We start from the raw sequence: 14,149 nt of genomic DNA on the forward strand, positions 1-14,149 counted from the left end.
GATCAATAAATTAGATTAGAAACTGATTTAATTTTATAGTGGCTCTGTCTTACCAGGCAAGAGGCTTTGCCCCTAACCAACCAATCTGCCCTGACCCAATACACAGAAAGATGCTCCTATAATTAGTTTTCAGTTACTGAAGTTGAATGTACTAACCTATGAACTCAACTCTCCTCCATGTGCTCTGATAATTTTTAATCTTTAAACAAATGAAGCTTTAAGTACTTTGAGCATCATCATCTTTTGAGAGCACTAGAGCATCTTTGATTTCCCTTTTTCCCTATAATTGGTCATGTTTCTGTATCTTGCAGTTTTTAGAACTTCCAGTATAAACACACAAGTGTCTGCCATTCTTCAAAGAAATTTCCTATCAGCAATGACTGTCTTTGCATATTTTAAACCCCTCGGATTATTTGCTATTATGATTCTGTGTTTATTATAAGCCAGGGATTCAGCAGCAAGACAGATGATGTTTATCTGCAGATAACACCAGGAGAGATTTACCTTTACAGAAATGTCACACACCTGCGTCTGTCTCCTCCCATTTGATATTTGCAATTTGATGAAGTCTGAGTATCTATTTTCAGCAGAGCCCAAGCTTCTTTCTTATATGTAACATTAAAAACAATTACAATTATATTTTACAAAGGCTGAACCAATCAGTCTAGTCATAGAATCATAAAGGTTGGAAAAGATCAAGTCCAACCATTGCCCCAGCCACAGACCTATGTCCCCAAGTGCTACATCCACACAGCTTTTAAATCCTTCCAGGGATGTTGACTCCAACACTGCCCTGGGCAGCTGTGCCAGTGCCTGACCACCCTTTCCATGAAGAAATTTTCCCTAATATCCAATTTAAACAGTAATGGGAATCCTGATCCTTAATAAAAACTACCTTAGTGAATGCTTCTTTGCTGACATACAGGCAGCAGGATGTGCATTTTGCACTCACTGTGTTCTGTGAGGAGCAGGGGTTTATGTCATGCAACCCACATGGAGCAATCTCTTGGTTGGTTGGTTTTACAAGGTTAAGTTTGGAACAAAGCTGTGTATTCAATGGGATATTATAGCTATCCCATATACTCTATTATAGATAGAATATACTCTATTATAGATAGTCTGTGAAGCTGCTTTATCAAATGGTCTGTTTCTGCCAGGGAAGAATTTTTAGGAGTAGCCTCATCAGCTTTCAGCGTTTGGATCAGGCATGAAAATGCCTGACTTTTCTTAGACTAGCTCATATAATATCTTTATCAAGAGTCTCATTGAACTGTTGCAACTTTTCATCTATTAGTTCCTTGTTGTCTTTTAGTCCCACAGAAAGATATAACCAAAATCCCATAAATGCAATTTAAAAGCATCAAACCTATTTTAGTTACATCAGATAAAACCTAATTTTTTCAAGTCCCTAGTTTTCCAGTCTAGTGGAATGTCCCTACCCTTGGCAGGAGTTTGGAACAAGATGTTTTTTAATGTCCCTTCCTACCCAAACTATTCTGTGGTTCTGTGATTATCAATAATATAACATTAGAGGTTGCAATATTAATTTGTTATATATAGCTTGTATATTATAGGGTCAGTTGATACCCAACAAAGTGGGCCCCAAATTGAAAAGAGATTTTTTTTTTTTTACCCTGATCCTGATCAGTGTTCATTTTCCAAATACAGCCCATTAAATAGAGGGAGAAAAGGTTTTTCAGTGAAATGCCTCAGACATATAAATCTCCAACACTTCTAAATAATAGTCAACGTTTTCTTTAAACTTTTGTGCTAAATAGGCAATGTAAAATATATGGGAACAGAAGGGTTTGTGAGATCAGACTGTGGATGCTGTAAACACAGTTCCACAGAAAAACAGATGTGAAAGGTCAGACACAAAGCAAGGAAACTTTCATCAAATATGTGGTAAGATTTGTGCCCACTCTTAACAGGCGTCACCATTTGCTTCCCAAATCCCTGGCACTATGGATGTGGCCTGAAGCCTGGGAGCACAGGGTGCAGCAGTAGATGGTGTATCCCTGTGCCTGGTGGGGGGGCTTGGGGCTCCCTGGGTGCTTGGGATGCCTTCCCATGGCTCTGCTCCCACTGCTGCTGTGCCTGGGCTTCATTAAGTTTCCAGCTTCAGCTGATGAGGTACAGATGTGAGAGGCTTTCCAGTGGGGATGAAAGGAGGAGGAGGGGAAGAACAGGAAATTCCTGGAGTAAGAGTTGGGGGCAGGGAAAAATATTACTTGGCATTTTATATGGACAGTGGAGCCAGGCCTGGAGAGTTGCTGCCTTTTAGGGATGCTTCAACAGTTTCAGCTTTCTTACTGCACTGGCAGCTACTGGGAGATAAACTGTGTATTTCCGTGGGCTTTAAGTGAACCTGTTCTGCACCTCCTGTTTCTTGTTCCTTCACCAGACCCACATCCATCTGTCTGCATTTCTGAGGGGCAGCAAAACTTGAGACTCAGAGGTGACTTTATCACTCTCTACAACCTCCTTTCAGCAACGGACAGAATGAAAGGATACAGTCTCAAGTTGTGCCAAGGGAAATTTAGGTTGGAGGTCAGGAAAAAGTTCTTCATGGAAAGAGTAATAAAATACTGGAACGGTCTGCCTGGGGAGGTGGTGGAGTCACCATCCCTGGATGTGTTTAAAAAATAGATTGGATATGGCACTTGGTGCCATGGTTTATTTGAGGTATTAGGGCATTGGTTGGACTTGATGATCTTGAAGGTCTCTTCCAATCTAGTGATTCTGTGATTCTGTGGAGGTGTGTTCCTGCCAGGGAGGTTGTGTATCTTGTGGCTGAAGTTGGTCTTTGTGAAACACAGAGAGAAATGGAAGCGGATTGTGGGTGCTCCCAGGATCCCCTCCCCTTCCCTACCGTCTCCTCTCCACATGCCTTATCAGAGCATCATCCCTCTTGTAAAGAATGTGTCTACTGGAAAGAACCAGTCTCTGCTGCAGTTCCATGGGGACCATAGCTGTTGCTCTGCCCTGTGCAGCTGCTAATCAAACCCAGTGAGGTATGGGAACTGCTCTGGATAGAGCAAGGCTGGGTTCCTTGGATGAAACACTCCTTCAGGTGTTTCTGTAGGGCAGAACCCAGGAGAAGAGATGGTCAGGGGAACCTGCCATGGGTTCTTGTGCTGGTGAGCTGCCCTGATCATGTCTCTCAGAATCTTAGAATCATGGAATGATTTGGGTTGGAAAGGACCTTAAGGACCATCTGGCACCAACTCTCTGCCATGGGCAGGGACACCTTTCTTTGGTATCCCTCTTATCTCTTGCTGTGGTCTCTGTACTGCGTGAGTCCATGCAAGCTGTGCTCTGCCATGAACACTGTTAAATTCAGTGTCTTTGGTGCAGTTTGAGCCTGGTGTGCCCACCCCCTGCCCAGCTGGGGCGGCAGAAGGCAGTGCCTGCTAGAATAAAACCAACTGCAGAGCACATCCACTGCAGATGTTTCTCCCTCTGCGTTTGTTGTCGGTGTACCCATGGCTCAAACCTCTCGGGTTCATTTTGCAAATGGTTTGGAGTGGAGGGGTAAGAGGTGGGATGGCAGAACTCCAGCTCCTCAGGGCCCATGTACCTGGGTGCCATGTGGTCCACAGGCATGGTGCATGGGGGGCAAGAGCTCCCAAAGAGGTGTCCTAAAGGCAGCAGCTCCTGCTGAATTTTGACATTGGCAGGAGCTGTTGCCATCCAAGAAAGCATAACACAGCTGAGAGATGATGAGCAACATCTCCTAAATCCTGCTGTGACTCTTTGCACACTGTTATCTTTTAACTTTGTACTTTAAAATACACTGTGTAGTCTGTTTCCTCTCAAAAGTTTCCACTCCCTGTAGTCTAAATAAGAATCTCATCCGCTCGCCTGTTTGAGCCCATGAACTCTCATCTTCCTGCATGGAGGGAGTTGAGAGCTGTCAGAGCCCTGCAAAATAAAGACTTTGATTTCCTTTCTGAAACTCACTGTTAGTCAGCTTGACAAAGCCCAGTACAGACGTGCGTTCTTTCACCCAGAGCCAGCTGGCTGTTGGCAGCTTCTTCTGGCATGCTGCAGAGCTTGGAAAATTTACTTTTCAAGTGCTGTGTAGCACAGCTGTACCCAGGCACTGCCTATGAGCTTTGAGCAGCTCTTCCTAAGGACAGACCTGGCTGTGTTGTTCAAAACCAGGTTAACATAACTAACATCACACTGAGCATGTCAATGTTCTTTAAAGGTGTGTTTCCTAGTTTTCCAAATTCCAGATACAGATAGTGTCTGGAATAAAAGAGAAAACTATTCCAACTTTTCAGAAATTAGGAAGGTCACATCTGCTGACACAAGGCAGCATTTCTGTATTGACTGGTGATGCATGGAAGGATCTGGCACTGCTTTCTGTCAGGCCCTTCCAGGTCTGAAATTACCATGCTTTATTTCAATGTTCCTTTTGACTTCTCAGCTGGGGAGCTTGGACATACAGGAGAAGAGCATTGGGAAGCTGTGTTTGAATACCACTCAGTTGTAAGAAGGGTGGCACTCAGACATGCATCTTTGCTTTTCTAAACCAGAAACACTTCTGATCTTTCTGAAATTTGTCCCCGATTTATCACTTCTCTTCCTTTTTTTATTTCTCTATACCATTTGTCCTCAGTGAAGTCTGTATCACTTATTCATGTTGATCACTACTTGAAACCTTTATAAGAGTTGCACTACAAGTAAAAGATGATCTAATTCTAAAGTAAATTATGCAAAGGATTTTTCGTGTGCCTTTTCTTAGTGTATGTGTTGAAGAGCAGGTCGTGGTTCACTTGTTCTGTCGCTTCCCAGTTAGTCACTTTCTCCTGTTTGTGCAGGGCTTTCCTACAGCCACTGGAAACAGAAAAACATTTTAATCATAGGAAAACTGGAAGGTAATTTGGTGGCAGGTCGTAAAGTATCATTCTCTTCTATTATTTTCTTATTTTTTCCCTGCTTTTAAAATTTAGATGTTTACTTTGTGCTGTGTCGGTGCCTGAGAACTGCATAGACTGTACCTCTGCTGAGGGTAACATTTTGGATGCTCATGGTTTTTATTAGTCAAACATATTGCATGAAATTCTGAAGAGCCTCAAATGTGAATAGAATCTATGAAAATCTTTGCTTGTCCCACCCTGTGATGGTCAGTTCTGTTGTGGCCCTTCTGCTGAGCAGTTCTGCTGAGAGCATGGTCCTCAGCCCTTCCTGCCTTGCCTGGGCAGGGGACTTTGCAGTGTTAACTGCGAGCTCATAGCCCCGAAGAGTTCTTGTTCGGAGCACCACAAAGCTTTTCTTTTTGCCTGTTGTATACAAGTTTTAAATTAGAACATGGTTGTTTGGTAATTTTTCTACACATTATTCCCTATTACTGAGTACAACAATTGGGCTCTCAATAGTTTCTCAGTATTTAAACTATTCCAGACTGCAGCAGGAGATTTCCAGTGTGAGGTTAAGACTTTTCTCATAATTTTAATTTTGATTTCTGAACATCAGTGTGGGAACTGTGACTGTCTATAGGTTGCAGTTACAGCAGGATGGGCACATGATAAATGTTTATATTTGTGCAAACACAGAATTATGGACTGATTTGGGTTGGAAGGGACCTTAAAGACCATCTTGTTCAACCCACCCCTGCTTTGGGAAGGGACACCTTCCACTGTTCCTAGGTTGCTCCAAGCCCCTTGAACACTTCCAGAGATGGGGCAGCCAAGACTTCTCTGGGCAGCCTGTGCCAGGGCCTCACCAACCTCACAGGGAAGAATTTCTTCCAATCTGAATCTCCCCTTCTTCAATTTAAAGCCATTCCCCCTTGTCCTGTCCCTCCAGGCCCTTGTCCCAACTCCCTCTCCAGCTCTCCTGGAGCTCCTTTTGGCATAAGAAGTAGCTCTTAAGTTCTCCTCAAAGCCTTCTCTTCTCCAGCTCTCTCAGCCTGTCTCCAGAGTAGAGGTATATCTGCTGTTGTTTAGACATTGGTGTAAATCAAACTCCACACTATTTCCTTAAGGTTAGTGTCATTTAGCTCAAGAACTGACCTTTGTGTATGAGCCTGCTTCTGTTCTTCTTCAGTCTTCACACAGCTCCTGCAGTCTCTGTTACTGTCACCCCATTCCCAACATATGGATGGTTTCCCCTTTCACACCTCACCTGCCTTCCAGGTGACACAATAACAGCTCTCCTTTTCTTTCCCATTTCCTGCAGTGAGGCTGTCTGGGAGAACATGGCTCGCATGTGTGTGAAGACTCAGAGGCTTGATGTTGCCAAAATTTGCCTGGGGCACATGGGTCATGCAAGAGGAGCCAAGGCACTGCGGGAGGCTGAGCAAGAACCAGAGCAGAAGGCCAGGGTGGCTGTGCTGGCCATCCAGCTGGGCATGCTGGTAAATCCCACAGCCAAGCTGTGAAAAGTTTATAGCAGACTCTGAAAAACTACTCAGTGAAACTGCTGGCTGAAGGAAACATCTTTTAAAGACTGTTTTATGTGTGAAACATTTAACAAAAACCTGCTTTCTTGGGGCATAAGCCTCTTCCAAGCTTAATCATTCTAGGTTTCACTGAATTTTAAGAAGTCTATTATTTTATTCTAGTTAAAATGTTTCAACAAACATGTTTAAAGCTCTCATATGGAGCTCTGATATTTAAGCTCTGATATGGATCACAAGATCCATTTTGAAAGTATTAGTTTCCAAAGTGAAAGGCTAGAGCTGTGTGCTGTCACAGATTGAGGGCTGACCTGAAGTTGTTGAAGGAGTTTAGGCAAAATAGACTTTATCTGCAGGGCTGGAGAGCTCTGGTCAGTCACATTCATTGCCTGTGCTGTCCCAGGGATGCTTAATCACCCAGATTTCTGTCCTGACTTCTCCCAGTGTGAGCAGGAACTTGGCTGGATCCAGCCAGAGGACAATATCTGGCTGTTCCTCAGGGTTGGTGTATGGAACAACTCTCTTGTTCCTCCATCTGGAACCCAACCTGGCAACAAATACACCCCAAAGTGGACACTGTGTCTGACTTCATTCCCCTTGATTGCCAATAGAACTGAGATCTAAGCTGGGTTTGAGACCAGCATTGTCATATGGATTGAAAACTGACTGGTGCTAGTTAGAGTAGGATTAGTATTCCACTAATTTAATACTTTCAGCAATGATCCATAAGAAAGCCAGAAATTTTTAGTCTGGGAACCATAGGAGATCCAGGCATATGATCCATTAGAGGGAAAAATTGGGAAGGACTTTATGGAATAACCCACAGTCTATAGGAAATACTGAATTAGATAAAAAATAGCAAGGTGCTATGACAGCAAAAATCAGTTTGGGGCTATGTTTGAGGAGAAAAACCCAGGCTGGGGCCTGGATTTGGTAACTGTGTATTCAGTGCAGCTACAGCTGGAATGATGACTTCCAGCCTTTAAGTATCTCATTACAGAAAAAAAAAGTTGATGAACTGGAAAAGGTTCAGAGAAAATAAGTGCAAATTTCTCAGCTCTTGGAAAGACTTCACAGAAAAGGAAGTCTTGAAAATGGCCAAATAATTAGAATTTGGCTTGAAAAGGTATTCAGCAATCTATAATTATTTGATGAGTATGAGAGAGAGACAGAGAGTAACTATTCTGAGTTAAAGGTAAGGAAAAAAGGAAAATTCAAACTAAACGTTTGTAAAGGCTTCCTGGCAAAGAAAGCTATGAGGCTGAAAAGTGTCAGTGCTTCTTCTCTTGGATATTTGGATCTGTTTGGAGAGGTGGAAGGGAACTATAGCAAAACAAATGCAGTTCTACTGCTTTTTTTCATCTCATACAGAAACCTAGGGCAGGCATCTTCCTTTTCCACTTTCTGTGCTTTTTAAAATTCAAAACAATAAGAGACAGAAAGCAGTTTTCTGTCTTGGACAGATAATCCCAATTTACTAAATATAGTGTTCAGCTGGACAGCAGTTGGGTGGAGCAGGAAAATGTTCCTTCCACGGGAGTTAGTACCTCTCAGAGAATAAAAATAATAGTTCCAAATTTGCTTGCCCTTGCATCAGCATTGGCAAAAGCCTCCTGTTCTAATTCTGTAATAAATTAGTAACGTTTATTCCCAGGAATGGAGCTCAGTTGTCCATGAACAGCATTGCTGTCTCTGAGACCTGCTGGGAGGTCACAGGGGTTCCCTGGCTCGCAGTATCCTAATTCTCAAACCCTGAGTGCCAGGATTTTCTCCTAAGCCTCACCCCTGGGTGGGCAGTAGGGTCGGTAGCTGTATCCCCACTTAAGCATGTCTCCATTTTTGGTGATTCACACTCCTGATTTGACGGCATTTGATCATTGATGACTTGCTTGTGTCACTCCCCTCCCTCCCAGTCAGTCCTGTACAATAAATGTCAGGATCTGAATGCTTTCCTTATTTTTACATACTCATCCTGTTTCCCTATAACATGCTATCCCAGGCCACATATATTTAGTTGGTTAACCCCTCTGCCTGAATGATTGTTTCTTTAATTGCATTGCAGTGCCCTGCACTAATAAACTGCTTCAAGATGCAGTGCCTGATGTGACTGACACACAGTGTGGTTTGGGCTGACGGGGATTTTGGGTGTTCCTCTCCCAGGAGGATGCAGAGCGGCTGTACAAGGCTTGCAAACGATATGACCTCTTGAACAAGTTCTACCAGGCCTCCAACCAGTGGCAGAAAGCCATCGAAACGGCTGAGGCTCATGACCGGGTTCACCTGCGCACCACCCACTACAACTACGCGAAGCACCTGGAGGCAACCGGGCAGCAGTGCCTGGCACTCACCCAGTAAGCACCAGCTGGGTGTACATGGGGGACTGGGAGCCTCCTTCCTCTGTGGAGATGGGTAAAGGAAGATGTTTGATGATGACCAGTAAAAATTAATTAAAGTCTTTTCCTGTTTCTGGTGCCTTCTATTTCACAGAGTGAAAGCATTCTCAGTGAAACCTCCCAGCATCCACCCATGCAAATAATGTGTAGTGTCTAAAAGGTCAAGTCTGTCAGGGCCAGTAGTTAAACCCTACTCTCGTGTGTAAACCCCAGTCTTGTGTTTATCTCTGGAAGACCACTGCCATCTTTCCTTCCTTTTCCATGACAAAACCAATTATTTGCTTTTCCTGAGTCCCAGATACAACTGCTGAAGCAGAATTTAGTTTGACTTGGTTGCTTCTGGTGCTTGATCCTCTCCTGTAGCTGTTAAGTCCCATGAGAAGTTAGGGGAGGGTATTTTTGATGTCTTGTATTTCTTGTTTGATATATTTTTTAGGAGTTTTCCAATATGAAAGTTCCCATCATCATCATCATCATCATCATCATCCAATAAGGTCAATTCTGTCCAGAATCAAAGCAGAGCTCTGCTGTGCTCAGACAGACCCACTGATGGCCATGGTGGGCAGTGGGGTTAGGAGAAGTGGGTGCTGGGGTAGGGACAGTGACCTCTCAGCAGTGGCAGAGGCTGGTGTCGCAGTGGGTGGTACAGTGTGGAGCCTGAGGCATTTGTGACCTGTCCAGCCAGGTGTGCTTGATGCTTGGAGAACTTTCTGGGATACTTCTTTGGGCCATCACTGGCACTTTTTAAAGTATTTCCTGTGCTGTGAAGAGCACACCCCCCTAATTCCAAGTGCTTAGCAGTACTATTGAACTTTTGATTTTTGATGGTGCTGGTGGACTGCTGGTCTTACAGTGAACTTACTTATACAGCTGAAGTAGTTGTTCCCAGTGTTGTCAGCTGATGGCTGCCAAACTAGATTAAATGTGTATTTCACACATAGAGAGCTAATAAGGAGGCTGTCATTTCACATCTAATATGTTCTTCTCTACAGCTATGAAGAGTCAGACACACACAGGTTCGAGGTACCTCGAATGCTCTCTGAAGACTTACAAGCCCTGGAGAACTACATCAACAAGATGAAAGACAAGTCAGTGCTATGTTTGTTCCTTCCATACGGAGCTGTCAGATCTGACATACAATTTGTGATTAGAGTGAGGACGACAGAGTGAATCTCCTCAGTCTCATTCAACCCCTCCCTTATCAATTATGACCCTCCAACAGCTTTTCAGGTTTATGCTGCACATGCTCAAGATTGGTTATGCTGGTTATCCAGGCTGACTTCCTGTATAGTGCTGATCTTGGGAGTGTCACATTTTGGTTGGGGTAAAGCATATGTTCTAAAAAGTGTGTTCAGTCTTTAGTTCAAGCTCTCTAGGAGTTAAAAACAGCATCTGGCAGTTCTTGTCGCTGCAATTAATATTGCTGCTTTTCCAGGAGCCTGTGGAAGTGGTGGGCACAGTACTTGGAGAGCCAGTCAGACATGGAATCTGCATTAAAATACTATGCACTGGCTCAGGATTATTTTTCCCTAGTCCGTGTCCACTGCTTTCAAGGCAACATTCAAAAGGTAAGGCAGTCTGCTTCCACCTGCTTCCAGAGTTCTCAATCCTGGGAGGAGCATGGACATGAAGTAAAGCTGTACAATTCCCTCTGCAGGCTGCTGAAATAGCAAATGAAACGGGGAATGGGGCAGCCTCCTATCACCTGGCACGCCAGTACGAGAGTCAGGAGGACATCAAGCAGGCTGTGCACTTCTACAGCCGGGCCCAGGCGTTCAACAACGCCATCCGCTTGTGCAAGGTACGCAGAGAGGCACAGTGTACCCACACCAGCACAGGGTTCTGCTCTTTGGTGGTACAAGGTGTTCGCGCCCATTCCCTCCCATAAGACGCTGCCTGCTCTTGGACAGCCCATGGTTAAGCTGCTCCTGGTTTCTGCTGACCTCTGCTACCAAAGATGGATCAATAAAGTCTTGGTGGTTTGGAAATGTATTTTCTTGAACAGCTCATCAGAAACTCCCTCAAAGAAATAATCATAATCAATGCTGAAATTCACTTGGGTTGTAGAGGTTTTACAACGAAAGGGGTGACAGTTTAATACTATGTAACAGTATAAAGCCACAGGCTTGCCAATAGTTGGAATTATGAAATTTGTGTGTGCACACCCAGAGCCAAACCTTTGCTTTTGAACAGGCGAATAATTTAGATGATCAGCTGATGAACCTGGCTCTCCTGAGCTCACCAGAAGACATGATAGAGGCAGCCTGCTATTATGAGGAAAAGGGGGATCAAATGGACAGAGCTGTTATGTTATACCACAAGGTAAATGTTTTTTAGTAGAAACTCCCAAACTTTACACTGAAGCAGTTCCTACAGCAGAGGAATGTTAAATCAGTTGTGGTGCTTATTATGTCCTGTTTATCAGTCATTTTTTTATGGTGAGTAATGCTTTATTAAGCCACTCAAAGGCATCCTGAGAACTGGCTCTGGAGTGCTCACTCGTCTTTGAAGCCTTATTCCTAATTTTGCAGGCAGGGCACTTCTCCAAAGCCCTGGAGCTGGCCTTTGCCACACAGCAGTTTGGGGCCCTACAGCTCATTGCTGAAGACCTGGATGAGAAGTCTGACCCAGCCCTGCTCGCCCGCTGCTCTGGGTTCTTCATTGAACATGCTCAGTATGAGAAGGCAATGGAGCTGCTGCTCACGGCCAAGAAGGTGAGCCAAGCCCTCTGGTCCCCTGTGCACAGGTAGAGGAGCACAACAGGTGTGTACCTGCACACAGCCATTCATCTGTGCAGGTAAACAGATACAAGAAACACTTGTAAAGCTTCAAGATTCCTCTTAAGCCAGTGATTCAGGGGCACTGGCAGCTGAGCCTTCCCAAAATGCTGGGTACCAGACCAGTCCTGTGATCACTTCTCCTTAACAAGCTCCTATGGCTGGCTTTCTTCACATTTTGCAAGGGTACTGTAGCCCTTTTCTGGACTACAAGCTTTTGTATAGCCTACTCAGAATTTGTTCCTATATGGGAGTACCAAAATATTTAACAAAATCTTTCAATTTATTTGTATTTGCTGAAAATCATTGATCATGCTTAACAAACCTCATTTGTATGTCTCTAAAAATCTCATGTTCAGAATCAAAATGGCTGAATCTTTACTGGCATACTTGTACTGTCATAAGAGCAAACATGTTCTTAGCAAACAAAATGAGATTGTGTGTGCCTGAACAGGGGCTGATGTTGAGACACATAACTACAGCCCAGTGCTCCAGACAGAGCATCCTCAGCTGTCTGTGTTTGTAGCTGATTTCTGTAGGTTACGCCACAAGCAAAAGTGAAGTATCACAATAGTGTTTGCAACATTTTATTGCTCTCTTGCTCCCATCAGTACCATGAAGCTCTCCAGCTGTGCCTTGAGCAGAATCTGACCATCACTGAGGAGCTGGCTGAGAAGATGACAGTCTCCAAGGAGTCCCAGGATCTCTCAGAGGAGTCCCGGAGGGAGCTGCTGGAGCAAATTGCCGACTGCTGCATGAGACAAGGCAACTACCACATGGCCACCAAGAAATACACACAAGCAGGAAACAAGTTAAAGGTCAGCCTGGATAGCCTCATAACAAGGGTGTTTTGAAAAGTAAACCTTGAAGAAGACTTCCTACAGTAACTACCCAGGTAAAACTTTTGAGCCATCTTGATGGTGTTTTTGCATTCACATTATTTACCCTCTGTGCCACTACTTCCCTTGCCAGGCTATGAGGGCATTGCTGAAATCTGGAGATACTGAGAAAATTATCTTCTTTGCGGGAGTTTCCAGACAGAGAGAGATTTATATCATGGCAGCCAACTACCTGCAGTCACTGGACTGGCGTAAGGATGCAAAGATTATTGCAAATATCATCAGCTTCTACACCAAAGGAGGGGCCCTTGATCTCCTGGCAGGTTTCTATGATGCATGTGCTCAGGTACTGCTCTTTCTGTGACTGCTGAACATGTTTGGTTTATTAGCTCTGGAGCAAGACCATCTCCTTTCTCCTCTTGCAGGTAGAGATCGATGAGTATCAGAATTATGAAAAAGCCCACAGAGCACTGACAGAAGCATACAAGTGCCTTTCCAAAGCAAAGGCCAGAAGCCCTGTGGAACAGGAAAGCAAACTCAGACACCTGCAGAGCAGGATGAGTCTGATGAAGCGGTTCATCCATGCTCAGAGGTGAGCTGCAGCATGGAGAGCACAGAAACTAAGCAACAGAAATATCATACCAGAACAGAAGTTATAATAGTACCTAAAGTTTAATAAATAATTTGCAGCTTGCTGAAAAAAAAAAAAAAAAGCTGCTGGCACATTTGTCTAGCAGGGAAACCATAATGTGATTTTTAAAAGTGCATTTAAAACGTTGCATTAAAGATGGAAAGGTAACCTGAAAGAGAAGGATGTAGACCAAGGGAGGTGTAGCCAGAAAGGTAATTATCATAAAATCACAGAATCACTGGTTTGGGTGGGAAGAGACCTGAGACCATCTTGTTTCAAAAGCCTGCCATAGGCAGGGACATCTTCCACTACCCCATGTTGCTCCAAGCCCCATCCAACCTGGCCTTGAACACTTCCAGGGATCCAGGGGCAGCCACAGCTTCTCTGGGCAACCTGTGCCAGGGCCTCACCACCCTCATAGGGAACAATTCCTTCCCAATATCCCATCCATCCCTGCCCTCTGGCAGTTGGAAGCCATTCCCCTTTATCCTGTCCCTCAGGGCCTTTGTCCCAAGTCCCTCTGCAGCTCTCCTGGGGCCCCTTTAGGCACTGGAAGGGGTCTCTAAGATTTCCATGGAGCCATCTCTTTTCCGGGTGAACACCCCCAGCTCTCCCAGCCTGGCTCCAGAGGGACTCCAGCCCTTGGAACACCTTAATGGGCTCCTCTGGACTCACTCCAGCAGCTCCATGTCATGCCTGTGCTGGGACCCCAGGGCTGGACGGAGTTCTGTAGGTGGAAGTCTCATCTGGGCAGGGCAGAGGGGCAGAATATCCCCCTTTACCTTGTTGCCCACACTGGCCAATCAGCCCCAGGACAAGGGTTTTTTTTGGGTTTTGTTTGGGCTTCTGTCATGAACCTAATGCATTAAAAACTCTTCCCTGTCCTTGGATGGATAGGCTGAGTGCTCTCCCTCGGCTGTGACACTTCCCTTTTGCCCTTTCGTAGAGTTTACCCTGAAGACACTGAAGAAGCAGTCAGGCAGTGTGAACTGCTCCTGGCTGAACAGGACTTTGACGATGCCATCCGGTATGGCGATGTCCTGGGATTTTTGGTTCAGCATTATGCACAAGTGGAGGAATTCCATACAGTAAGTGAAGTC

The 14,149-nt window shown here is 44.6% G+C and overlaps 1 protein-coding gene across 8 annotated transcripts in view; it reads left to right on the plus strand.

Moving 5' to 3' along the window:
• The window catches only part of IFT140 (intraflagellar transport 140), a 91,164-nt gene that overhangs the window by 74,645 nt on the left and 2,370 nt on the right, over window positions 1-14,149 (plus strand). For all 8 annotated transcript variants that reach the window (XM_088063814.1, XM_088063811.1, XM_088063812.1 and 5 more), the window contains 11 exons: window positions 6,190-6,367; window positions 8,570-8,760; window positions 9,795-9,890; window positions 10,238-10,370; window positions 10,460-10,603; window positions 10,996-11,124; window positions 11,334-11,516; window positions 12,191-12,397; window positions 12,552-12,764; window positions 12,844-13,010; window positions 13,996-14,137. In XM_088063814.1, the coding sequence (XP_087919940.1) occupies window positions 6,190-6,367; window positions 8,570-8,760; window positions 9,795-9,890; window positions 10,238-10,370; window positions 10,460-10,603; window positions 10,996-11,124; window positions 11,334-11,516; window positions 12,191-12,397; window positions 12,552-12,764; window positions 12,844-13,010; window positions 13,996-14,137 (1,783 nt within the window). The remainder of the gene's footprint in view (window positions 1-6,189; window positions 6,368-8,569; window positions 8,761-9,794; window positions 9,891-10,237; window positions 10,371-10,459; window positions 10,604-10,995; window positions 11,125-11,333; window positions 11,517-12,190; window positions 12,398-12,551; window positions 12,765-12,843; window positions 13,011-13,995; window positions 14,138-14,149) is intronic.

Source organism: Pseudopodoces humilis, chromosome 18 (assembly GCF_049639895.1).
Source record: "Pseudopodoces humilis isolate 2021_Gansu_Grassland_sample_001 chromosome 18, ASM4963989v1, whole genome shotgun sequence".
NCBI classification, from domain to species: domain Eukaryota; kingdom Metazoa; phylum Chordata; class Aves; order Passeriformes; family Paridae; genus Pseudopodoces; species Pseudopodoces humilis.